Source organism: Natator depressus, chromosome 10, assembly GCF_965152275.1.
Source record: "Natator depressus isolate rNatDep1 chromosome 10, rNatDep2.hap1, whole genome shotgun sequence".
Lineage (NCBI taxonomy): Eukaryota > Metazoa > Chordata > Testudines > Cheloniidae > Natator > Natator depressus.
The window spans coordinates 501,501-528,046 of NC_134243.1; the positions used below are offsets into that span (position 1 = coordinate 501,501).

The 26,546-nt window shown below is 50.1% G+C and overlaps 1 protein-coding gene across 2 annotated transcripts in view; it reads right to left on the reverse strand.

Moving 5' to 3' along the window:
• Window positions 1-1,422: 1,422 nt before the first annotated feature.
• IL21R (interleukin 21 receptor) overlaps window positions 1,423-26,546 on the reverse strand; it is a 32,603-nt gene continuing 7,479 nt past the window's right edge. For both annotated transcript variants that reach the window (XM_074964920.1, XM_074964919.1), the window contains 7 exons: window positions 23,292-23,397; window positions 16,470-16,675; window positions 15,451-15,602; window positions 13,271-13,448; window positions 11,899-11,986; window positions 10,746-10,830; window positions 1,423-2,661 (listed from right to left, as the gene is read on the reverse strand). In XM_074964920.1, the coding sequence (XP_074821021.1) occupies window positions 1,744-2,661; window positions 10,746-10,830; window positions 11,899-11,986; window positions 13,271-13,448; window positions 15,451-15,602; window positions 16,470-16,675; window positions 23,292-23,397 (1,733 nt within the window). In that variant the 3' untranslated portion in view covers window positions 1,423-1,743. The remainder of the gene's footprint in view (window positions 2,662-10,745; window positions 10,831-11,898; window positions 11,987-13,270; window positions 13,449-15,450; window positions 15,603-16,469; window positions 16,676-23,291; window positions 23,398-26,546) is intronic.

Sequence of the window (26,546 nt, forward strand, 5' to 3'; positions counted from 1 at the left end):
AGCTGCAGAGGGGAGGGAGTTAGGGCCAGAGGGCAGGGTGACCAGATGTCCTGATTTTATAGGGACAGTCCCGATTTTTGGGTCTTTTTCTTATATAGGCTCCTATTACCCCCACCCCCACCCCCTGTCCCGATTTTTCACACTTGTTGTCTGGTCGCCCTACCAGAGGGGGCAGTGGGGCCCTGGAGGCTGCACACGGGGATATAGACAGATGAGGCCAGAGGAGCTGTGCCAAGGGGGGGCTGCATCCGGCAGAGGGGCTGAGGCTGGAGAGGAGGAGGCTCTGCCGGGAAGTCCGGGGCTACATCCAGGGGCATAAGGCAGACATTAAGTTGCCTCTAAACCTGGCTTGATACAATTCCAGAATTCAGGGAGGAATCCCAGGGGTGAGCCTGAAGACGGCATGGCCAGGGCTCTCCTTGCTCTCTGCATCTTGATGAGCAAGCCAACCTGAAGATTTTGCAGGGAGGACACTTCCTACAAACAGAGGCCCAGGCATGCTGCCCCTGGGCCAGAGGTTCCCTGCTGGCTCAGAGATACTCTGCATGCCCAGAACAGGTCTCCTCCTGACCCTGGATCACTGATCCTTTACTCTGTGCTTGTGAATGGTGAGTGATGCTGCCCACTGGATGATGCCTGATCTCTCCTAGGAGAACTGGTGATGCTGCAGGAATCCCAGAGAACAGGAGGGATAGACGGGGGCAGGAGGAGTTTATTTGTATCACAGACAGAACAGGATTATTATACTGGAAATGCAGCAGACTGCAGGCCTGGGCCCTTACACTCACTAACAATATTATATTAACTTTACAATGCAGTTGTCCTAAATAACAAAATGCAGTCACAAAACAGCCAGAGGCAAATGTTTTCCTGATCCCAGTGCCTGTGTCATGAGTGGCTCTATTACAAGCAGGAACAGTCCAGGTTTAGTACTGTTGAAGAGTTATACTGCAGTAGTGCCCAAAGGCCTGGGTCAGGGCTTCATTACAGACAGACAGACAGACAGACAGACAGACACACAGTCCCTGCATTTCTTGCATAAATCTACAAGCCACTACAATGCTATAATTAACGTGCTTAGAAGGTATTTTTAAAGATGTTGCTTAAAGAGGCAGCCCCGAAAGCGGTGAGAATTTGTCTGGAGTTGGAAGGTGTAGCTTTGCTGAGAAACTATTACATTAAGATGTAGGTTCAAAGAATGAGGGAGTAAGATTCTGGTCTGCAGAATATACTGTCAAGCCTGACTGGAACTTAGCCGTGAAACTTGAGTTCTGTTCAGTTTCTTGCACACTAAAATTTGGGTGATGATGCTTACAAAAGCTCTAAATGCCACCAAACTCTCAGGCCAAGTGCCACTAGAGAGAGCGAGTCATTTGAAAGTTTCATACTCTCTTTATAAACATGGCTTCAAAATCTTGTGCATTTCCCCAAGCTCAAGGTCCATTCCCAGGGTGCAGCTGCCTTTCCTGCATGGAAGAAATGAAATTCCATGGCTCCGTGTGCACCACTCTGACCAGCAAAGCTGTCAAAAAGTTGATCATGTCAGATTTGATGTGACATGAACCTAGGGTGTATACCAGCAGCAAAAGGCAAATTTCTGTGCAGCTGCTCGTTTCAGTTGCATGCAATACAGGCTGTTTGCACTCAGCACTAAGCATTTTGTTCTGTTCGTGTTGTGCTGCGTAGGTTTTCTGGGCTCCTGTATTAGTGCCTAGGCTTGGAAATGGCAAGCAGCATGAGTCCTTAGTTTGTCTGCGTCCCACTGGGCAGCGTGGCAGAGCGACAGGAGACCCACTGTTTGACGTAACTCCGCGGGAAGTCCTCTCCTTCATTTTCGAGTGTGATGGATCCAGAAGTACAGCCTGAATTGGTCTGACTGCTTTTCTCAAATTCACACTCGATTGGACTCCCACAATCTGAGTCCACAAATCCACTGTCAATGGTGTCTAAATCTATGCATATTGCTGGGTAACCATCACCAGTTCGTGTATTAGGAGAGAAAAAGTCATAAGGGCCATCGCTATAGGAAACACTTTCACCATCTGGAGAAGGCAGAGAAGCTGGACTTTCTAAATCCCACTGCTCATGATGCAGGCAAAGGGCCTCTAAAATACTCCCCATCCCTCCTCCCAGGGCCTCTGCCATTGGGCGATGCACCGAGGGACTTGCACTCCTCCATGAGGGTTCCATAGACACAGAGCCAGAGGAAATTATGTTATCTTGTGCACTCAGGGCAGCCAGAGGCAAACTGCTGGAAATTTCACTGTTGTCACCGTCAAGATTAACCTTGGGGTAGCCATCCTCTCCATCAGCATCCAGATGTTCATGATCCCGGTGAGCATTGTTACAGTTGCATTGTGAGTAACAAGGTGTAAATTCATCAGCCACAGTTACTGTGTCAATAGAGAGATGACCATATGACTGGTCCTGTGTCCCACTGCTACTATTCAAACTGGACAGATGGGACTGGCTGTCCTGACCGTGCATGGCCAGGCAAGACATGCAAGTGTCGCGAGGGTGATCTTTATTGAGTTCTTTCAGCTCCTCAGCTGCAGTGTTGTGGGAAAGGTGTTTGCTGTAAACTTCTAAAACTTCTGGAAGGACAATTCCCCACTCAAAGAAATCCAGTGTTGCTTTGGTACAGGATGCACCAACCCATTTCTGCACAGAGACACAAGGAGAGAGATTATTAGCGCTGCACTCAGTGGTGGCCAGCAGCTAGCAAATCGCATTGCCTATGGGCAGAGGTGGTATGAGGTGGCGGCGGGGCTGAGACTTGCGGCTACCCAAGGAACTGAATTGTTTTTCAGAGGGAAATCGGACTCTAACCAACCAGGAATGGCAAGAATTTCCGTGGCATTACTGCCAGGCCCAGCAGCTGCAGGAGAATTATCTGTAAGTCAATTCAATTAGGTTTTATCTAGCTCTTCATTTCATTGTTTTGTACTTGCCCTTCAAGCTTGGAGTGTGTCCCTGCCTTTGTACTCTGATTGTTCTGGTCAAGCTCCTACCCTGGCCTTTGCTCCCTCATCACACAGCCCCTACCCCTTTACCGGACCCTGCCTCCCACTGCATCCAACCCAGCAAGCCCAGCCTTACTGCTCTCTGTCATCCTCTCACACACACGGCTTTGCATGCTTGCTATGCTGCCCCCTATGTCTAGAACACCCCAAACCCCGTTTGCTGCAGCACTGCCCTGGCCTCTGCTCCATTAGGAGTGTACATAATCCAAGTTTCTTTGTGTGACCTGCCCAGCCCCAGTACATCCCCCTCTGCTCTGTTCTCACCCTCACTTGTCATGTCCTATGTACATTATGATTTAGCCCATAAGCACCTAGGGGCTGGGACATATCTGTCTGAAGTCGGGGGGGAGGGGAGCCCTCATGGTTGTTGGGCACGGCCCAAAGAAGAATAAATACTTCATTGTCTTTATTTCTCAGCCGTCACTCCTGGCTGAATCCTCTAATTCTCTTTGAAACTCTAGGGGCTTGTTTACACTGCTAAGGTCGATGTAACTTACGTTGCTCAGGGGTGTTAAAAAACTACCCCCCTGAGCGATGCATGTTACATCGACTTAAACTGGTGTCCACACCACACTATGCCAGTGGGAAAGGCGCTCCCACCAACATAGCTTCCGCCTCTTGCTGTGGTGGAGTAATTACATTGACGGAAGAGTACTTTCCTGGCGGCCTAGTGTCAGCGCGGTAGTGAAGACAAGCCCTAGCTAAAACCAGATGTTGTTCCAATGGCCCTGTACTAATTAATGTCAATCATTTATATTGCAGAAGTGCACAAACTGTGCTGGGTGCTCTACAGACATCTAGACAAACACAGTCCCTGCTCCAAATTGCTCTCAGTCTAACTAGACAGAGCAGCGAAATGTTGGGGGTCAGGTTTGGAATACTGCTTGTTACCATCTCACACGTGACATGGAAAACATACATTTAAAGCTGCAATCATAAGGTTTATGTTGATTAATTGATTTTTAACCCTGGCTGTCTCTGAGCTGTAAAGGGTAGGAATGGGAAGGTGCTTAGACAGTGCAAAAGGCTGTTTACAAAAAAAGCGCAAATCCCTTTACTTGGAGTTAAACAGGCAGAATGTATTTGCTGCTTGCCTGCTATCTCTCACTCCTTCTCCCAAGGGTCCAGTTCCACTCACAGTACAACAAAATTGTACGAAATAACTAGTAAGCAATACTACTCTGCTTTCATCTCTGTCTGTATTTCTTGCAATATGTTCTCTAACAATGCTGTCTGCACTTAATAATGGGAATCACTTTTGACACGGTCTCCCACAGTATTCTTGCCAGCAAGTTAAAGAAATATGGGCTGGATGAATGGATTATAAGGTGGATAGAAAGCTGGCTAGATTGTCGGGCTCAATGGGTAGTGATCAATGGCTCCATGTCTAGTTGGCAGCCGGTATCAAGTGGAGTGCCCCAGGGGTCGGTCCTGGGGCCGGTTTTGTTCAATATCTTCATAAATGATCTGGAGGATGGCGTGGATTGCACCCTCAGCAAGTTTGCAGATGACACTAAACTGGGAGGAGTGGTAGATATGCTGGAGGGTAGGGATAGGATACAGAGGGACCTAGACAAATTGGAGGATTGGGCCAAAAGAAATCTGATGAGGTTCAACAAGGACAAGTGCAGAGTCCTGCACTTAGGACGGAAGAATCCCATGCACTGCTACAGACTAGGGGCTGAATGGCTCGGCAGCAGTTCTGCAGAAAAGGACCTAGGGGTTACAGTGGACGAGAAGTTGGATATGAGTCAACAGTGTGCCCTTGTTGCCAAGAAGGTCAATGGCATTTTGGGATGTATAAGTAGGGGCATTGCCAGCAGATCGAGGGACGTGATCGTTCCCCATTATTCGACATTGGTGAGGCCTCATCTGGAGTCCTGTGTCCAGTTTTGGGCCCCACACTACAAGAAGGATGTGGAAAAATTGGAAAGAGTCCAGCGGAGGGCAACAAAAATGATTAGGGGACTCATGACTTATGAGGAGAGGCTGAGGGAACTGGGGATTGTTTAGTCTGCGGAAGAGAAGAATGAGGGGGGATTTGATAGCTGCTTGTAACTACCTGAAAGGGGGTTCCAAAGAGGATAGCTCTAGACTGTTCTCAGTGGTAGCAGATGACAGAACAAGGAGTAATGGTCTCAAGTTGCAGTGGGGGAGATTTAGGTTGGATATTAGGAAAAACTTTTTCACGTGAGGGTGGTGAAACACTGAAATGTGTTACCTAGGGAGGTGGTGGAATCTCCTTCCCTAGAAGTTTTTAAGGTCAGGCTTGACAGAGCCCTGGCTGGGATGATTTAGTCGGGGATCGGTCCTGCTTTGAGCAGGGGGTTGGACTAGATGACGTCCTGAGGTCCCTTCCAACCCTGATATTCTATGATTCTATGATTCCCTGCCAGCCAGATCCAGGACTAGAGTATGCCAGGCACATCCACAGACAAAAATGGAGACACCCTTCATTCCACCAGCTCTGTACGGGGCTGGTATGGGAATCGTGATGGAATAAATGGGCCTAGAACAGTGGTTCTCAAACTTTTGTACTGGTGACCCCTTTCATACAGCAAGCCTCTGAGTGCAACCCCCCCTTATGAATTAAAAACACTTTTAAATATATTTAGCATCATTATAAATGCTGGAGGCAAAGTGGGGTTTGGAGTGGAGGCTGACTGCTCGCAACCCCCCATTTAATAATCTCATGACCCCCTGAGGGGTCCGGACCCCCCAGTTTGAGAACCGCTGGCCTAGAGAGCCAAAGGTGCTAGGATTCCACCCTCTGTAAACAGAACAGCTTTGGAGTTGGTATTTTTCATTCTTCCATAACTCAGAAATTACTGACCAGATTTGCATTGAATTAAAAATAATAATTAATAAAAGACAACAACCAGCCCTGAGCCCTCTCTGGGCTAAGCCCCTGCCTGGGGAGAGCAGAGAGCTAAGGAGGAATGTTCACAAAGTAAAGAGTAAGTGAAAACAAAGCCATAACTGACCCTCACACTCTCCGCACTCACTACCCACAGCTGCTACCAAGACTCCAAAGCACCTGAGAAGGGACAAGTCTACGGAGTGTTGTGCTCTGACTGCCTTTTCCCTCAGTGCTCCCTGTAGAGAATTTCCAGCTTATTTGCAAGAGGAATACCTCAGCTGCCTGGTTTTGTGCAGACAGACTGTGGTTGAATATGTCCTAGAACAGTTGTTTTTTGCCAGCTGGTAATAAAGTCCCTGTTCAGGTGTTAGCAAGGTCACCACATCCTCTGTAGCGCCCTTGTCTGTGCATTTCGTGCTGCGGCTGATAACTGTGTGGGCGACTGTTGCTTTATTCTGCAACTTTATTAATTTCCCAGAAGTTTCTCAGTTTCACCATTTTAGAAATGAATGACCTTTCATTCCCTCTTAGCAGCCTAACGAGGAACAGAGTGGGCAAAACTCTCTGTCCAGTCCGACGGAGAATGGCTGTCACTTTCTACCTCAGAGCAGGAAGTGACCTCTGTCCAGAGCCCTGAGACATCCTTTGGGATGAGCAATGCTCAGGGCAGGGCTGCTGAAGACAATGAAAGAATCATTGCAGTTTGAACACCTGTCGCCTACGGGGTGGGGGTTATCTCAGGGATGCTGGTTTAACCCAAACTGACACCAAATCAGCAAACATCTCCAAATGTACATTCCTTCCATGCAACGACCAGGAAAGCACAGTTCCCCCAAGGCCGCCCCTCTGCTTCCCCAACCGGCCCTACCTCAGTGGCTGGTCAGCACGGCCCCTGCCTTGCCCCCTCCTTTCAGGGTAGTAAGTAGACCTGGCTGCCCTTGCTGAGCTCCCAGCTGGCATTGCCTCCCTGAGTTGCCTCAGAACCAGGGCTGGGATTAGCTCCAGGCTCTCGTCTGACTTGGCTCAGCCTCTGGCTAAGGCAGGGGTGGGCAAACCTTTTGGCCTGAGGGCCACACCTAGGAATAGAAATTGTATGGCGGGCCATGAATGCTTACAAAATTAGGGTTGGGGTGCAGGAGGGGCTGATGGCTCCGGCTGGGGGTGCGGACTCTGGGGTGGGGCTGGGGAGGAGAGGTTTGGGGTGCAGGAGGGTGCTCCAGGCTGGGATAGAGGGGTTCAGAGAGCAGGAGGGGGATCAGGGCTGGGGCAGGGGGTTGGGACGTGGTGGGGTGAGAGCTCCGGCTGGGGGTGCTGGCTCTGGGGTGGGACTGGGGATGAGAGGTTTGGGGTGCAGGAGGGTGCTCCGGGCTGGGATCGAGGGGTTTGGAGGGCAGGAGGGGGATCAGGGCTGGGGCAGAGGTTTGGGGCACGGAAGGAGGCTCAGGGGTGCAGGCTCTGGGCAGCACTTACCTCAAGGAGCTCCCGGAAGCAGTGCCATGTCCCTTCTCCAGCTCCTACGTGGAGGCACAGCCAGATGGCTCTGAATGCTACCCCGTCCGCAGGCACTGCCCTTGCAGCTCCCGGTGGTCGCAATTCTCAGCCAATGGGAGCTGCGGGGGCGGCGCTTGGAGTGGGGGAAGCATGCAGAGCAGAGCCCCCTGGCTGCCCCTATGTGAAGGAGCTGGAGTGGGGCCATGGCGCTGCTTCCAGGAGCCGCGTGGAGCGGCTCTCAACCCTGCTCTCTGGCTGGAGTGGAACAAGCCCCAGACCCCGCTCCCCAGCAGGAGCTTGAGGGCCGGATTAAAATGGCTGGTGGGCCAGATCTGCCCCTGAGCCGTTTTAATCCACCCCTGGGCTAAGAGCACCAGGGGGGCGGGATGTTGCAGCACTTGGAGGTCCCTTTCTGGGAGTTAGTAAGAGACCTCAGCAGCCTCACACTGCTGAGAGGGAGTTTCTTCTTTACCCTGTCAGAGAGCTGAGCTGGCTTATGTCCTGAAATGGGAGATATAAATTTATATTGTTTATCTTCTCTACTGTAACTGTGCACACGCTTTTCGACAGATACACAGCCGGTCCTTTTAGAGTCCTGCTAAGCCCTTGGCCTCAATGATATCCTGTGGCAGTAAATTCCACATATTTATTATGACTTACATAAAAAATGCTTCCTTTATCAATTCTAAGTGTGTTGCCTTTCATTGTCCTTGAAGGTCCCTTTGCTCTTGTGTTATGAGAGAGGGTGAACGGGAGTGTGCAGTCATTCTCCTCTAGACCAGGCAGTATTTTGTATACCTCTGTCAAGTCCCTTCTTCTTTGGTTCCTCCAAACTAATTACACCAATCTTTTCAGTCTCTCATGATACACACTGTCTCATCGGCTTGTAATCAATTTACTTCTTTGTCTCCTAACACCTTCTATTTTTACTATGTTCTTTTGGAAATGCTGAGACCACACAGCACATGGTGTGCCAGGTGCAGACCTACCATTCATTTATGGGATGGCATTATAATATTTTCAGTATACTATTGTAGTCCATTTTTTATATATTGTAATTTTCTGCAATTCTGAGCTAGCATCTCATGGTGCAAAACTGGGAACTCGTTGTGGGAGTCAGCTGCTGCTTGGATTTAGGGCTTGGGTAACCACTCAACTATTATGCAGTAAAGGCAGGGTCATGTGCAGGGAAAGCAGTTTATGCTGAGGCATCAGAATGACTGCAATGAGAGCAGCAAGATGGCAAAGTCCCTGGCGTAGATGCCATGGCTGGTCAGCCTTGGGGAGAAACACCCAGGAATAAAGAAACGTGTTTCAAACCCCTCAGCAATAAGTGAGGTCAGAGGAGCGTGAAAGGCTTGGTAAGTTTAATGGAGGTGCAAGAAGGGAAGAAGGTGGAAATGGAAGAAGGGAGCAGAGAGCAGAAGGGGAGCTGGGAGGGGCACTGTAGTGGGAAGCATGTTTTATTTTGTTCTGCATGAACCCATGAGCAGAAAATATGAAACTTTACCCTTTTAACCAACAGTCTCTTTGGGCACCTGGCTAAAGTCTCTACATTAGGGCGCAGCTGGTGTTTCTCCCAAGGGGGTCAGAGAAGAAACAGAAACAAGAACTAGCTTTTGAAGTGCCTCTAATAAGACCTGCTTTAACAATAGGTTTTGTGAAGGAAGATGAGGTAATGTGAAATCTGTATTCGGACACTGGCATTATCCCCATTCATCCATTGTATGGCAGGGTCCCCTCTGAACCATACACTTAAAAGCACGCTTGGAATTCACAGTTTTTTCCCCTCACTTTAAAGTCCATCAGAATTCCATTGTGAACCCTGCTCTTTGCATGCCATTTAGCCAGAGAGGGAAACATTAAGGATTAAAGCAAAAAAGAGTTTGGCTGTTTTTAAGTGAAAAGAGAATCAGGGTAACTAGATAAAGTTACTGACTAAGACAGATAATATCATATTGCCCCTATATAAATCCATGGTACACCCACATCTTGAATACTGTGTGCAGATGTGGTCACCCCATCTCAAAAAAAGATATACTGGAATTGGAAAAGGTTCAGAAAAGGGCAACAAAAATGATTAGGGGTGTGGAACGGCTTCAGTATGAGGAAAGATTAATAAGACCGAGACTTGTCAGCTTGGAAGAGAGATGACTGAGGGGGGATATGATGGAGGTCTATAAAATAATGACGGGTGTGGAGAAAGTAAATAAGGAAGTGTTATTTACCCCTTCTCATAACACAAGAAATAGGGGGCAACAAATGAAATTAACAGGCAGCAGGTTTAAAACAAACAAAAGGAAGTATTTCTTCACAGTCAGCCTGTGGAACTCTTTGCTAGAGGATGTTGTGAAGGCCAAGACTACAACAGGGTTCAAAAAAGAACTAGATAAGTTCATGGAGGGTAGGTCCATCAATGGCTATGAGCCAGGATGGGCAGGAATGGTATCCCTAGCCTCTGTTTGCTAGAAGCTGGGAATGGGCGGCAGGGGATGGATCACACAGTGACTCCCTGTTCTGTTCATTCCCTCTGGGGCACCTGGCATAGGCCACTGTCGGAAGACAGGATACTGGGCTAGATGGACCTTTGGTCTGACCCAGTATGGTCGTTCTTATGTTCTTATGACTTCAGAAGGATACGCGCCTAACTCAGAGATAGCTGCCGCTTGATGAATGTTACTGGGCTGGTTATTTACCCCTCCAGGTCTAACCATGTTTCCAGGCTGCTACCTACAACCGGTCTCTGGATTAAAAGATCTCCTAGAGGGGATTGCAAGGGCTAACACTGGGTTCCTGGCATAAGCAGAAGACTGGAATGAGAATGGTCCTAGACTGCACCTCATAGAGCACTCAGATGGCTACTGGGTATACAAGAGAGTGCTTGGCCAGCTATGTCCTGGGTGTAATATCTTTATGATATTAAGGTGCAGCACAAGAGCCATATTCCGGTGCAGTGCAAACATAGAGGCCCAAACACAAAGCAGCAGGGAGAGGCTGTGCAGAGCTGGTTTAGCTCCCCAAGGGTTGTGAGTGAATCTGCTGTGTTACTGCAGTAAAAGGTGCTCCACGGAGGTACAATGACAAAGTGGCCAAGAATTTGAAGACTGAAAATGAAAGTGCAGAGCTAAAGACTCCCCCAAATTATTCTCTCCATAACCCCCAAAGCTGGCCAGCAGGCCTGCTCTTTCCACAGGCAGACACACTGGTAAATTCAAACCTGCACCCAAGTGTCACTTGACATTCTCTTGCAATAGACTCCTCCTCCCATTGCTTCCTCTGGAAAGCCCCAGCCTGAGTGAAGGAGCTGGGCCATTTGTTTTAATTGTGCCGTGTGCCCCTTTGCTTGTGGATGTGATTTGTTCCATTTATACCTTGAAATCTCCGTTGTGTACCACATAAAGTGGTTTGAAAAAGGGAGCAGGATCTGGGACGAAAACCCCCAGCTTTTTCCATATGCTGGAAGAGAAAGCAAGAGCAAGGATTCAGTGTCAGGCATGTTTCACAGTCCAAAGCCAAAGCATCTGGTATTGAGCAGCTGGAGTTGCCTGCCCAGGCCTTGTTGGGAGCCTAATTCCCCTTGAGTGGGTTCTGCTAAGAAAATGGACGGATCTGCCCTCGGGATAATGCTCCATCCTCCTGTATATCAGGATGGACCAGGCTAATGGAGTTTTCGACTGGCGTGATCTCCAGGCTCTGCCCAATAAAAATGTGAGCCAGGAGCCCTGCCTCCCAAAATGCTCAGCACCCCATCCTGAAATGCTCAGGCCCCAGGCTTGTCTTGAAAAAAGGCTCCAGCTTCTGCCGCAGAATTTTGTGGTCCTTGCCCCCCAACCCTACACATGGTCTCCCAGGCCCGGAAATGCCCAGTGCCCAGGCTCCCCAGAGGCTACAAACCCCAGGGACCCTTCCTTCACCCAGCCTGAGGTGGGAGTTCGTAAGAGCTTGGAGCAGGTGCACTTTGCCAGGTCTGGGTTCTGCTCCCAGGTGCCCCCGTCTGGATCATTAGAGACTCTATCTCACCTCGCCCCAGGCGCTGTGGCTTTCACACAAGCAGTAATTAGCTGTGCTCCCAGTTCAGAAGGGCAGGAGAAAAGTCCAGCCCACGAGAGCGTCACTGGAAGCAGGGCTCCACTAGAGGGCAGAGTCCCCCCAGAAAGGAGAGGGCGAGGAGTCAGCATGCTAACAACAGAGGCCCCGGAGCTAGCTTGCCCCAGGCAGCAGCAGATCTCTCTGGGAAGGGCCGTGCTGTGGGCACAGACAGGGCTGTGAGCCCACCAAGCACTGCCCCAGTCCTATTCACCCAGGAGATCATAGTAGAGGGCTGAGTCTTTGTGCCTTTCATGGTGGGATACTAATGAAAGTGGAGTCCCCTCCCCTCCTCCTGGGAAGAGGAACAGCGCTGTGCAAACAGTCGCTGGTTAACTGCTGACCTGGACTGACAAGGGTCAGAAACCTTGGGACTGGGCGGTCACATAGAGCAGATGCCGAGCAGAGTATTTCCCAGCACCCCCTGTGTGTTCTTACCTCTGGTGTCTGGCCAGAAACACTGTGATGGAGACAGCAACCAGAGCAAAGGCGAGCAGCGACACCAGCCATCGTACTCCTGGGCTCTCTGAGGGAGAACCAAGTGGGATTAGTCAGTTCTTACCCTGCATTTCGGCTTCTGTCTAAAGATAGCAGAGAAAGCAGGAGAAGTCAAGGACAGAGGGGTGGAAAAGCACTGGGATCTCTACACCCCAACTCTTTTCCTATGGGCTCTGAGGTGCTGGCCGGTGGCACAGCTCTCTGGAGCTGGGGTCAGGCATTTCTTTTCCTCCTTGGGAGCCCAGATGGTATTGCTCCCATGGCAGGGGTATGGGCAGCACAGCATCTGATTGCAGTCTGGGCTGTTTGTCCACAGCTTTGGCAGAGTTGCATCCTGCGGACATCACACTTTCTTGGATCACTTTCTGTTAGGAGACACAGGACTCAATGTGCAGCTCCGTGTGCCAAGGATCCCTGTTCTGGTATTGGTCAGCTGTGTCTGATTAGCACCTCCCTGGGACACCTTCCATGGGCTTCAGAAGTAGGCAAGGAAAGGGGGCCTGGATGATGAGGCAGGCAAGTGGCCTGGGGTGCAGGGGGAGGGACACAAAGACATCATATGGACTGAGCTACAACATAAACCTACAACACAGAGCAGAAAGCACCCTTGGCATATGCCTCAGGGGAGAGCCCAGCTCCGGCAGGTGGAAGTCCTTTGCCAATAGCCAATAGCCCTAGTCCCTCCCCCTGCACAACTTGAGGAAATACTCCCCCAAGGCACTGGTGGAAGCACCCTCTACCCACTTGGCCAAATATGCTACCTATGTTGCTTAGTGCACTGGCATGAGCTGAATGCATGAGTCAGAATCACATGCTGTATGATGTGAATGCCAGATCGCTGTACCAAACCTCAGTGTCAAAGCTGGATATAAACTCCCCAGTCATAAAAGTCAGAGCCCTGAACTCAAATCTGAAAGCAGGCTCCCCGAACCCAACACCCAGATCTGAATGTGGGACCCTGAACTCCAGTAATGGAACCTGCTCATCCCAGACTGTCCCAATTTCTGAAAATGATCAGCAAGCAGGATCCTGGAAGGCCAACATTTAAAGAGAACTGGTAATAGCTCTCAGTGCTCTGTCTTCAGGTGATGGTGCCTCCCGAGGTATGTCCACCTGCATGTTAAAACCCAGGGCAGTGAGTCTCAGAGACCAGGGCTGAACAACCCAATGGGCTGAGCTTTGTGCTATGACTGCAGCCATGGTCCTGGCTCCTGTTTTAATAAACTACAGTTTCTGGAACTGTTCGCTAACATCAGACAGGGGAGGATGCAGCAAGGACAGGAAGGCAAAGAAAGGCTGATGCTCTGTTTACCCTCAGGTTCAGTTTTCAGGGTTAGCAGGGGACTCCATTCACTCCAAACCCCAAGGTAGTCAGAGCCAGGCCGGGGCTTGGCTCGCACCTGGAACTCATAGTCTGTGTCCCTCTGGAATTCCAGTGGCAGGAGCACCACGCTTCGCTTGTCCTCTGGGATCACTTTACTCTTCTGATTCTGTGCAAAGTGAAACACCACAGCAGCTTTTAGCAGAAGTTGAGGGTTCGTTCCCAGCCCCCTCTCGCTCCCCACCCACAAAGGTTCTGTTTCTGACTAAGAAAGTGTCAGTTTCAATATTAGACCAACAAACTGTAACCTTTCAGAACCATCCGATCCCGTTGCTTTGCCCTCTGAACAGCAATGACATCTCACTAGAGACAGGCCTAAACCCACAAAACAGATCTGGCTTGCAAGCATCCAAAGTCTTGCGGGTGTCAAGGTCTGGGTTTTTCGATCCCATCTATCTTTATTCCAGCACTGATGGGTTAGCACTTCCTTAGTTCCTTGCAGAAGGCGATGCTTGACCCCCAGCTCCCTCTGAAACGCTCTGATCTGTCGCACTGTTGGTAGCTAGACAGGTCTGAACACATCCTAGAAAATGTCCCTGTGATCTCAGCTAAGAGAAGCACTGAGAGCACCCCCAGCCTCGCTACATACACTGCTGCTTACACAACAGAGGGGAGCAGGGGACTGTAACCTCAGGGAGTGAGCTGCAAGTACCGGCTGAGCAGAGACACTCCATAACACCCTCCTCTCTACAGCCACAAGGCAGGAGCTTTGCTTTGCAGGCTGAGGGCATGGGCTCAGATTGGGGTAGGCATGGGGGAAATTGTCCCCCAGACTGGATATGATGCACAGGCGACGCATTGGGGGAAGGTGCCCAGATTTCTCCCTTGTAGTTGGTCCTGCGTCCTCCCCGTGGAGGAATGTTGGGGGGGGGCATGAGGGGTGACACCAGGAGCACTGTGCATGCACAGCAGTTTGCCCCACAGGGGTCTGCAGAAGGGGAGGGCAGGAGAGAAGCTCCTGATGACTCACCACACAGCCCATGTGGGGAGACTGACCGGCAGGCACAGAATCTGGCATTGCTACTGCCCCCCTGGCCCCCTGGGGGGCAGAGAGGAACGTTGGGTGGGCGAGGGGTGATGCCAGGAGCTCTGGGCCTGCTGGTCAGGTTCCCCATGTGGGCTGTGTGAGAGGAGGGGAGGGCAGGAAAGCAGCGACTCTCACAGCGGAGCTCCAGCTTCAGATGACTGAGCTGCTTCCCAACCCAAACGAGTGCTCAGCTGCTAGACCTGGTGGGGGGGGGGGGGAGAAGAGGGCGGTGGGACTTCCCCTGCAGGGAGCCACCAGGGCTAGGTCAGACCCACCCCCAAGAACTTCTCCTGGCTCCAGGAAGCTTTGTACCCACCACCCTGCTTTCTACCTCCATCACTCCTCAGCTGCAGGGGGAGGGGTCCCTGTATGGGGAGTTGCCCCCCATTCACCTAATCTCCATGCAGCCAGACCCCCCCACCCCCAGAAACTCCCAACTGTGGGCTCCCCCACCTGAATCGCCACCCTGCCAAGCCTCACCCCCTGTATCCAGAGCCCCCCTGCTGAGCTCCACCCCCATGCACCTGGATCCCCCAGAAAACCTCACCCCCCCAGCCTTTGCCCCCCCCCCCCCAATACAGTAGTCAAACTATGCCTCTGGCTGAGGGAGAGGGGCACGCAGCCTGTCAGTTTCTCCGGGGGAGCACAGTCTGGAGTGCAATTTGCCTTAAGCAGTAACTCTATCGGAGATGTTTGTACGCAGCCAGGGTCTGGATCTCTGCATAGGATCTAATAGCCCCGAGGCTAATCCTTGGCTGGCTGCAGCATTGGCCTGGTGTACGATTCATCTGGTGTAGGACAGGCCTGAGTTAGAAGTCTTGCCTACAAAAGACAGAGCCTCTCAAACACAAGGATAAACTAGCCTGATCTCCAAATCCTGCTTCAACCTTAGTTCAGTTTTGCAGCCAAGACAATCAAATGAAAACACCACGTACACCCCAAGGACATCTTCTCCTCGCCCACCCACATCAGAGCTCGGGGTTATTATTTTACAAGTTCCTGGGCTTCTCCTGCTTTGGTTCATGCCTGAACATGTGTTCTGCTGGCACATGCAATTTCATGGGTGTCCTTGCTTCCCTCTTACCGCCCAGGTGTCACTCTTCTTCTTATACCGCAGTTCATATTCCAGCTCATCATCCAAATAGTAATAGACAGAGTTCTGATAGATGGTTTTCCAGGAGATATTATATCCATCTGAAAACACGGCAGTCAGATTGAACGGAGGATACGGTTTAACTGTGGGTGGGAACACAGAAAGACAAATTGTGCCAATTTTTACAATCCTGAGACCTCCCAGCCCCGAGGAGAGGTGCACAGTCTGGGTGCAGTGGACTGGAATTGTCTTTGAAAGCATCAATTACTTATTACTCATGGCCATGCAATGTCGTCCATTTTCCTGTAATCTTTTTCACACTCATCTAGACACTTGTTACCTTACGTTTAATTTTCAGAATAAACCGAATCCTGAGACTCCGACAGTGGGTTACAGCCCTTTGTGGCCTTTGTGCGTCTAGTTTGGCACCCATTAACCTCACGGCTTATTGCAGGATTCAGGGTTCAGCACCATGCTGTGTGAACTGGCAGAATAAGCTATGCCAGAATCTACCCTGAACTTCCCATCAGGAAGACTAACTCCCATGTACAAGAGGTGACTCAGGAAAGAGGGAAAGGCCCTGCCTGCATTATTCTAGGGATATTTTATGCCACCAGACAGGGCAATAACTTCATGTTGCTCTTTGATTTCCCACTGGAAAGGCTGCTACAGTCCTGTACAGGGGATATTTGTGATATGTTCAATGGAAGTGACCCTTCACTGTCACGTCTGATTCTGGCTAAATAACTAACATCATAGTTATTTGGATCTGGAGCAGATCTGAGGTGGGAACAAGTCACCTGATACTCCAGGGACAAGAGCTATCTAGGGATCCACTCCAGCCTTGGCAGTGGGTTAGTATCCTTATGCAGCAGGCCCCCTACCTAGCAACAGGCATGCGCAAGCCCTTGATGCTGTTTTATGCACTCATAGGAGACTCAGAGCTACATATGCCCAGAGGCACCTGGATCTAAGTACTGAAAGCCAGGCTCATGATTTCTTGTACTTACTATTCTTGCTCAGAAGAAATTCACTGCATGCTTTGGAAGTTGTGTATTGCCCATCAGCTAGCTTTGTTACATCTACTCTGAACTTGTCATCAGAATTGAATTCCTTCAGGTCCATGGAGCATGTGTACTGAGTGTGAGTAGCAGTTCTGGACGACTGGAGGAGATTGCAGAAGTGCTCAGAAATTTTCATCTCTTCTTCAAGGAACCTTTAAAAATCAAATATACGTCCATTCATGTTTTAATGGGGCTGGTCTGTGATTTGTTTAACAGCTGTGACAAAGCTCTGTCCTTGCCTCCGTGGATCCCGCGTTTCCTGGCGGATTTCACTAGCCTCATAGAGTCATAGATATTTAGGTCAGAAGGGACCATTATGATTATCTAGTCTGACCTCCTGCACAACGCAGGCCACAGAATTTCTCCCACCACTCCTGCAAAAAAACCTCACACCTATATCTGTACGTATCCCTTCTCTCTTTAGAGACAAGGGTCACAGTCTACTGAGCCATTTTCATCATAAGCCAGTGAGGGAGGTGAGGAGAAGTTATCCTTCCCTGCACAGTTTCTGTTGTCTCCCAGTCTCAGTGATTAATCAGGGGGCAAAAGTGGGGGGGGGGGAGCCCGGGCCCACCCTCTACTCCGGGCTCCAGCCCAGGGACCCTAATAGTATCAGCTATGGTAGCTGACCTTTTAGAAACATGACATGTACAATTCCCTGGGCTACTTCCCCCACAGCAGCCCTCACTTCCTCAAGCTCCACTTCACCCTTACCTCAGGGCCTCCTTCCTTGTGCCTGATATGGTGCGTACTGCTCAGTCTCTCCAACAGCGCAAATTCCTCCCACAGCTCCTGACAAGCACCCCCACCTGACTGACTGGGAGGCTCTTAACTAGTTTCAGCCAGCCCCTGACTGGCTTCAGGTGTCCCAATCAACCTAGCTTTCTCCCTGCCTTCTGGAAAGTTCTTAATTGGCCCCAGGTGTCTTAATTGACCTGGAGCAGCTGCCATTTCACTTATCCTGGTACCAGGGATTTGTTTAGCCTGGAGCTAATATATCTATCTCCCACTACTTTTCTATAGCCATCTGGCCTTGTCCCATCACATATCCCCCTCCTCTGCTCAACACCATAGAGTTGGGCAACTTGGGACGCCAGGCAGTATGCTCGTGACAGACCATCAGCGTTGCCATGGTGGCATCCAGCCCTGTGCCATATGTGGAACTGGAATGGTTGGCGGGATAAGAACCACCTGGTGACCCTTGCATTCTTTTCCTTATTCCGCTGCATCCACTGGAGGGGTGCATGGTCCGTCACAAGAGTAAATCGCCGGCCTAAGAGGTTATAACGCAGTGTCTCCATAGCCCATTTGACAGCAAGGCATTCTCTCTCGACTACTGCGTATTTCTGTTCTCTTGGGAGAAGCTTTCTGCTTAGGTAGAGGATCGGGTGTTCCTCTTCTCCCACCATTTGCGACAGAACTGCCCCCAACCCCACCTCGGAAGCGTCTGTTTGTAAAATAAATTCCCTGTTAAAGTTTGGGGCTATGAGTACGGGGTCATTACAAAGGGCTGTCCGAAGGTCTGTAAATGCCCCCTCTGCTGCGTCAGTCCACTTTACCATGTCTGGACCTTAGGCCTTCACCAGGTCCGTTAGGGGACTTGCCCTAGTGGCGAAGTGGGGAATAAAACATCGGTAGTAGCCTACCATGCCTAGGAATGCACGGACCTGCTTCTTTTGGGTCGGCCGGGGCCAGTTTTGAATTGCCTCTAGCTTATTCGTTTGGGGCTTCACTATGCCCCTTCCCAAAATATATCCCAGGTACCTAGCCTCTGCTAGCGCTATGGCGCATTTAGCGGGATTAGCAGTGAGGCCAGCCCGCCTTAAGGTGCGCAGTACTGCCTCAACTTTCTCCAAGTGGGTTCCCCAGTCTGGCGTATGGATGATGACATCATCTAGGTATGCAGCTGCATAACTAGTGTGGGGGCGCAGCAGTTTATTCCTGAGGTGCTGGAATGTGGCTGGGGCCCCACGTAGCCAAAAAGGGAGGACGGTGTACTGGAATAGCCCATCCGGGGTGGAGAATGCTGTCTTTTCTTTAGCTTCTTTGGTCAGAGAAATCTGCCAGTACCCTTTTGTCAGATTCAGTGTAGTCAAGAATCGGGCACGACCCAGTCGGTCAACCAGTTCGTCGATGCGCGGTATGGGGTATGCATTAAACTGGGATATTTCATTCAGTTGGCGAAAGTCATTACAGAATCTCATGGTACTGTCAGGTTTAGGCACTAGAACAATGGGACTGGACCACTGACTGTAAGATTCTTCAATAACCTCTAATTCTAACATTTTCTTTACTTCGGCCTTGATTTCTTCTCTTTTGGCTGCTGGGATTCGGTATGGTCTCAATGTTACCTTGGCTCCGGGGATCATGCGGATATGGTGATAGGTCTCAGTCGTCCGCCCTGGTTTTGTAGAGAACACATCTCGGTTGCAATTAATCATGTCGGCTGCCTCGATCTTTTGGATCGGCGTCAAGTCGGATGATATCCTCACTTGCTCGTGTAAGTTATCCTCCTGGGGAAGGGTCTCCTGCATGACTAAGCATGCCTCTCGATCATGCCAAGGTTTTAGAAGATTGATGTGGTAAATTTGCTCCGATTTCCGGCAGCCTGGCTGCCGCACCTTATAGTTCACCTCTCCCACGGCTTCGATTATTTCGTAGGGTCCCTGCCACTGGGCCAACAGTTCACTTTCTGCTGTGGGCACAAGTACCATCACCCGATCCCCTGATCGGAACAGTCGAAGCTTCGCTTGGTGTTTATAATGGGTTCATTGGGTCTCCTGTGCTCTCTCCAAGTGCTCCCGTACAATGGGCGTAACTCGGGCTATCTGATCTCTCATCTGCAGTACATGCTTAACTATGTTCCTTCCGGGATTTGGCTCCTCTTCCCAGGCTTCTCTGGCTATATTCAATATGCCCCGAGGGTGGAGCCCATATAGTAGTTCGAATGGAGGCCCTACCAGATCCATGGCTATCCATTCAAAAGGAACTTCTATTATTGGAAGAGGTATCAAAGGAGCCTGCAAGTGCGGGCAAGGGCTGTGTAACTGACACTCCAGACAAGAGGTGCAGTATCGCCGGACATCTTCATGTACTCCTGACCAGAAGAACCTCTGCAGGATCCGTGCCTGGGTTTTCTCTACCCCTAGGTGTCCTCCAAACAGGTGACTGTGGGTGAGATTCAATATGGCTTTTTGATGTTTTCGTGGCACCAGAAGTTGTTGTATCTCTTGCTCCTGCATTTGCACCACGCGGTACAGGAGATCTTTCTTCACTATAAAGTAAGGTCCGGGACCCGAGACCTTCTCATCCACGGGTATTCCATCGATCTCTTTCCTGGCATTATCATATCTGGGGTCCTCCGCCTGGTCCCGCCCAAAAGTCTCTCTCCCGGGACTAACCTGCCCAAGCTCCCAGGGGCCGGGTTCTGCTTCTTCCAGCGGCTCGCCGCCGTCATGGCTGGGGGCAGCTTCTGGCTCACCTTCTGTGGTGGAAGTTTCTCTGTTGGCTGCTCGCATCCATCTGCCTACTAGGGAGGTCTTCTGGCCATGGGTCAGGATCCGGGTTCCCAAGGCCTTCGTGGCCTTCCGCTCTTTTTTTGTCTTCCGGGTCTTTCGGGGGGCTGAGAACAGATCCTGAGAAATCTCAGCAAACTTCGGGGGTTGACATTCCCCCGGTAATGAGTCGCTGTCCTCAGGGTCCCCACTGCCCTCCAGTCTCTCCGGGGGGAGTAAATTATCAACCCTGGATAGTCCCTCCCAATGACTACAGGATATGGGAGTTTAGGAACTACGCCCACAGTCACCTCAATGGGGTTTCCCTGAACCTCTATCTCCACTGGGACGGTGGGGTAATGGCTCACGGCCCCATGCACGCACGTCACTGCTACGCATTTCGCTTGTAGCAGCTGACTACTTTTTACCAGCTTACCCGATATGAGGGTGATAGCACTCCCAGAGTCCACAAGCGCTGTAGTCTCTGCTCCATTTATCCTCACTGGCCTGGTGTAATTATGCAGGGCTAATGCGACCCCCGCGAGGGAGCATGGGACCTCCCAATCCCCCAAGTTACATTGCATAGGCTCCTCGGTGCTGGGACACTGTGCTGCTATGTGTCCCCACTCCCCACATGCATAACATCTATAATTGCTTTTAATCACTCCCCTATCCCGGGGGTTAGGGGGTTTAGTCCCAGGGTTCCCACCACTCAGGCCAATCCCTTCCTTCTGGGGTCCCCGCTGGTTTTCAGCCCCTCCCCCTTCTTCCTCCTAGGACTCCCGGCGGGTTTGGCTGCCCAACCTTCCAGGGTCGGGGTCTGGTGCTTGCTTCGAAAGGGGCCTTCCTTGGATAGTCAGGTCAGTTCCCTGGCTGTCATCTGTCTTTCTACTAGTGTGATCATCTTGTCGTACGTGGACGGATCGTTCTGGCCTACCCATTTGCGGAGATCTGGCGGCAGTCCCTGCATGTAATGGTCGATGACCAGGGTCTCTAAAATCTCCTTTGGCCTGCACACCTCGGGCTGTAACCACTTCCGTGCGAGGTGTATGAGGTCGAATAGCTGTGACCTCGGGGATTTGTTCTCCTGGTATTTCCACTCATGGAACCTCTGAGCCCTTACCGCTGCCGTTACCCCTGATCGTGCTAGGATCTCTGCCTTCAGACGGGTATAGTCAGTGGCATCCATGGCAGACAAGTCAAAGTCGGCCTTCTGGGCCGCTCCACACAAAAAAGGGGCAAGAATGCTGGCCCACTGCTCCTGGGGCCACGCCTCACGCTGAGCAGTCCTTTCGCATGAGAGGAGATATGCCTCTACGTCATCTCCTGACGTCATCTTTGGCAGACAACCAGTGGCCCTCAGAGTTCGCATCCTGTTGGACCCTCGGGCCTGGGTGGTGAGGATCTTCAGCTGGTCCACCACCTCCCTCAAGAGGGCACAGTCTTGGGTCGTCTGGCTCATCAATAATTGATTGGTTTCCTGCTGTAGCCACACAGACTCCTGTTGTGCCATTGCCTGAACCCGGGTGGCCTCCTGCTGGGCTGCCACGGCTTGTACCAGAGCTCTGACCACCTCCTCCATTGTGGTACAAAGCAAACAAACAAAAAAATCCAAAACCCCAGTGCACTTTTTTTTTTAAACCTCTTTCTTCCGCCACGCTGTGTATGAAATCCCACTTCTAAAACCAGTTGTGACAAAGCTCTGTCCTTGCCTCCGTGGGTCCCGCATTTCCTGGTGGATTTCGCAAGCCTCTGAGGCTCACCGTGACCCTGCATGTAACCCTTCTCTCTCTAGAGACAAGGGTCACAGTCTACTGAGCCATTTTCATCATAAGCCGGCAAGGGAGGTGAGGAGAAGTTATCCTTCCTTGCACAGTCTCTGTTGTCTCCCAGTCTCAGTGATTAACCACGGGGCAAAGGTGGGGGTGGGAGCCCGGGCTCACCCTCTACTCCGGGCTCCAGCCCAGAGACCCTAATAGTATCAGCTATGGTAGCTGACCTTTTAGAAACATGACATGTACAATTCCCTGGGCTACTTCCCCCACAGCAGCCCTCACTTCCTCAAGCTCCACTTCACCCTTGCCTCAGGGCCTCCTTCCTTGTGCCTGATATGGTGTGTACTGCTCAGCCTCTCCAACAGCACAACTTCCTCCCACAGCTCCTGACACGCACCCCCACCTGACTGACTGGGAGGCTTTTAACTAGTTTCAGCCAGCCCCTGATTGGCTTCAGGTGTCCCGATCAACCTAGCCTTCTCCCTGCCTTCTGGAAAGTTCTTAATTGGCCCCAGGTGTCTTAATTGACCTGGAGCAGCTGCCATTTCACTTATCCTGGTACCAGGGATTTGTTTTGCCTGGAGCTAATATATCTATCTCCCACTACTTTCCCATAGCCATCTGGCCTTGCCCTGTCACACAGCACATAACTAAATGAGTTAGCAGAGAAGTTCATGAAAAGTAAAAGGGACCCAATTAGGTTTTCAAATGGAAATTCACTTCTGTATTCAAATAAATATTTGCAGAAAAACTTTTCCTTCTATTTACTCAGCTCTAAGCAGAGTTATGAGAAAAATCTTGTGACTACAGGTAGCATAAAACAGCACCGAGGTGTTGGTACATAAGGGGAGCTAGGACATTTCAAAGTCAATAGGGTGTTATAGGTTACTATACTGGCTATATATGAGCTGTGTAGTCTCTTTCATTCAGGAAGTTTCTATAAGTGAGCTCTCATAGGATGCAAAGACAGAGAAAGGTCAAGGGTTACAGTAACAGGGGAGGCACAAGGTCACAGATCTGCCCAGAAATAAACCCACATGCTGGCAAGTAGTGGGCAGTAGTTTTATTAATGTCTGTGAACAAGATGTCTGAGTCCTAACGTTCTGCTCCAGATGCATGTAATTCCATTGTTAAACAGCAACAGATCCAGCCTCAACCCTGAGGAGACAGAGAAGCTTCCAGGGTGGGGGAGAGGAAATGAAGCAAGGAAGAGAGCAGAGTCAGTATGGCTGTGGGTGGGAGGGCAATACAGCTCTGTTATCGAAGCCAGGAACCATGAACTCCCCTCTCTTTGTTAACTGGGCAGTTGGCCAGCAGCTGGAGTCAGAGTGGGAGAGCTGGAGAGCATGAGTGAGCGAGGCACTGAGAGAGGGTGAGAGACAGAGAGAGAGAGACAGAGACAGAGAGCTCTGCCTTAGCCCTGGGAAGGAGAACAACACTCTAGCCTCCGGCAAATCACAGCTAATTTCATCGTTGTTCTCTTGCTTATTAATACATACCAAGTTGCAGTGAGATTATACAAAGTCTCACTGAGGTCAGTTTTCTGGATACACGTCAGAGTTTTTACATAGTCCACAGAACAAAGGAGATCTTCACAACATGTAGCTGTAAGTTCAGGGAGAGAGAATAATGCACCAGCTCAGACCAAACTGCACTTCGTGTCACCACACTCAGCCCTCAATAGGGCACGTGGCACAGCAACATGACCCAGATTGCTCTCGGTGCCAGTTCACCTCAATACACAGTGCTTCATGTCTATTGAGGCTTCCCAGGCGGTAAACCATTGTAAGCCAGAGCTGTTTTTAATAATATCCCATTAAAGAACATTAAGGTTGCAAGTGAAGCGCTGAAAAGTCAGGAAATGCCCAAATTATGGTTGAATGTGCAACCTTAACTCTGCCCCCTTTTATGTACACATCATGATACACTCTTTAGTTACATGCTATTATTTCTGCAACAGCCCTGACTTACTTAGTACACAGATTGGCTATGACCATGTAATGACTGTATCATGCACAATTCTGGCATTACCTAACTTTTGAACACTTTAATTTGCAACTGTACCATTCTTTTAATGGTTTTTGTATCGAGCATTTCCAAGATTTTTATTTTGTAGGAAAAAATCTTTTAATCACGTATTCTTTTCAGTTCTCTCTGTTAATGATTTTTGACAGCTTAGCAACTGCATTGTTAGTTCATTTTCATATCTGGCTCCAGAGGTTTGGAAAAATCTTTTTCTGTAATCCTGGCACAAAGATATTTTAATTTTATATTTGTTATAATCTGTGTAAGATGTCGAGATGCCAAAATGATAGGCATAGATTTATAAACCTTTAAATAGATAACTGAAACAAGTTTCTAACATAGGGGAGAAAAATGTCAAGAAATTACATGCTGAGGTTTGTTAGTGCTCTGAGTTGTAGTTGAAAACGGACATATAGCAGCATTTGATGCTGCTGTACATTATTCTGCGGAGAATTCTGGTCAGATGTTAGCATTTGAAAGGTATTGTTTTGAGAGTATTGGATCCTGAGTAGTCCTGAGCATGACACCTAGACAATATCTCCATGGGGTGATGCAGGGAAGAGAGATTTCAATAAAGGAGTAAAGCAGTGCTGTGAACCTCAGCCGTGTGTAGTGCTGACAGTGCTAAGGAAAAGGTAAAAAGTTTAGTAGTCTGTGCTAACTTAGCAATAACCAGCGCGTACATTGTACAGCCCCCCCAGCTCAAGGGGGCCCTGATCTGATTAGGGCTTTTGGGTACTACCACAGAACAAATACATAAATATTATGAATATATAAAAAAAGAATAAATAAATATAAAAACATAAAGAATAATGAAGCTGCTGCAGGAAACACAACAAGTGTATGATGGTGAAATCCCTCAGGATCATGCCCACAGTCAGATGGTGGAGAAGACTCTAAGCTAATTTGGTCTCTTCCGCCTACAGCCCTGTTCCTGTTTGAAAGGAGCAAAATTCCCATTACGCAAGGGCAGATGTTGAGACTGTGGCCCCAGTAAGATCCTCTCCTCCTTCAGTGGCCTCAGGACTTGAGCTAGGGGCATTCTTGTCATGTGTCCCTCTATGAGTCACTCAGAAGGTGGGTTTAGCCACCGCTGTTACTGCAGTTTTATGGACTCTCTGTATAAACAGGGGTGGGCAAACCTTTTGGCCTGAGGGCCACATCAGGGTGCAAAACTGTATGGAGGGCCAGGTAAGGAAGCCTGTGCCCCCCAAACAGCCTGGCGCCCGCCCCCTATCCGCCCCCTCCCACTTCCTGCCTCCTGACTGCCCCCCTCAGAATCTCTGACCCATCCAACCCCCCCGTTCCTTGTCCCCTGACTGCCCCCTCCCAGGACCACCCGCCCCAAACTGCCCCCCCCCCCGAGATCCCACGCCCTATCAAACCCCCCTGCTCCCTGTCCCCTGACTACCCCCCCCGGCCCCCGACAGGCCCCCCAGGATTCTCACGCCCTATCCAACCCCCCGTTCCCTGACCCCTGACTGCCCCACCCCAGAACCTGCGCCCCATCCAACTGCTCCCTGTCCCCTGACTGCCCCCCGGGACTCCCTACCCAACCCCCTCACCACCGTGCGCGCATCGCCACCGCTCCCTTACCATGCCGCTTGGAGTGGCAGGAACTCGCAGCCCCGCTGCCTGCGCAGCAGCGTGGCTGTGGGGGACGGGGGACAGCAGGGGAAGGGCCGGGAGTAGCCTCCCCAGCCGGGAGCTCAAGGGCCGGGCAGGAGGGTCCCGCGGGCCGGATGTGGCCCGTAGTTTGCCCACCTCTGCTGTATAACTTTTCATGAGTGATGTACCCGAATATTTGGATATTAATATCTGAACAGTATCTTTAAATTTATTAATCAGCAATAACCCAAATTTAGATTATGTCCCATATGTATTATATGACTTTTAAACCAACCGTTGTACTTTTGGATAATCTAAGCGCTACAGACAGATGTACAGACTTTCTGTTCTTTTCCTTGACTTGTGTCTTATATAATTTTAACATTAGCTTTAATAAATTTTTTAAATCAGCTGCTGCAAAATTCCTAAGTCTTGTCAGTACTACACCAGCCAGAAGGTCTGCTTCTTTCACTGCTTGTTCCTCTGGGGAGAGAGGAAGGATCCTGCATTTTAGCTTTGCTGATGGTGAAGCTAGTGCTTGATGTTAAAAAAAGCACAGATGTGTACTTCCCCTCCCCTCCCCCCAGGAGCTGTGCTCCCTTCTCCCTTGCACTTCTTAGCTGCATCTCTGTGGCTGTGTGCACTTTATCATCCGGGCAGTTGTTTGTGAAGCTGCAGTGTGTGAAAGACCGAAGCCAACATTCAAAACAGCCACAAGATTCAGTTTTATTTAGTGTTCAGAGTGTGGCTGAAGTGAAAGCTGCCTGCCCAGAGCTAACTGACAGAGAATGCAGCAGGCTGCACTGTGGTTTATCCACTTATCAGATCAGCCAGAAATGCCCACCATGTCCAGCCACCTTCATATCAAATGCAACCCCCCCCCCCCCACAAGGATAATGCGCTTATTTTAGGGCAACATTGCACTGACTTATGTGTCCAGTTGAGGCTGGAGATTCTGCCTGAGAAGAAGCAGCTCAAAGGGAAAGAAAACCTAAGGTTTTCCCCTGACTTTGCTCCACTGCTTCCCTTTCTTTAGTCTGTTGTTTTCTCCCATCAGGTTAAAATATGCTGTCCAGGAGCAGCCTAAGGGCGCCAATCTGCAGTGGTATGCAAGACTCCAA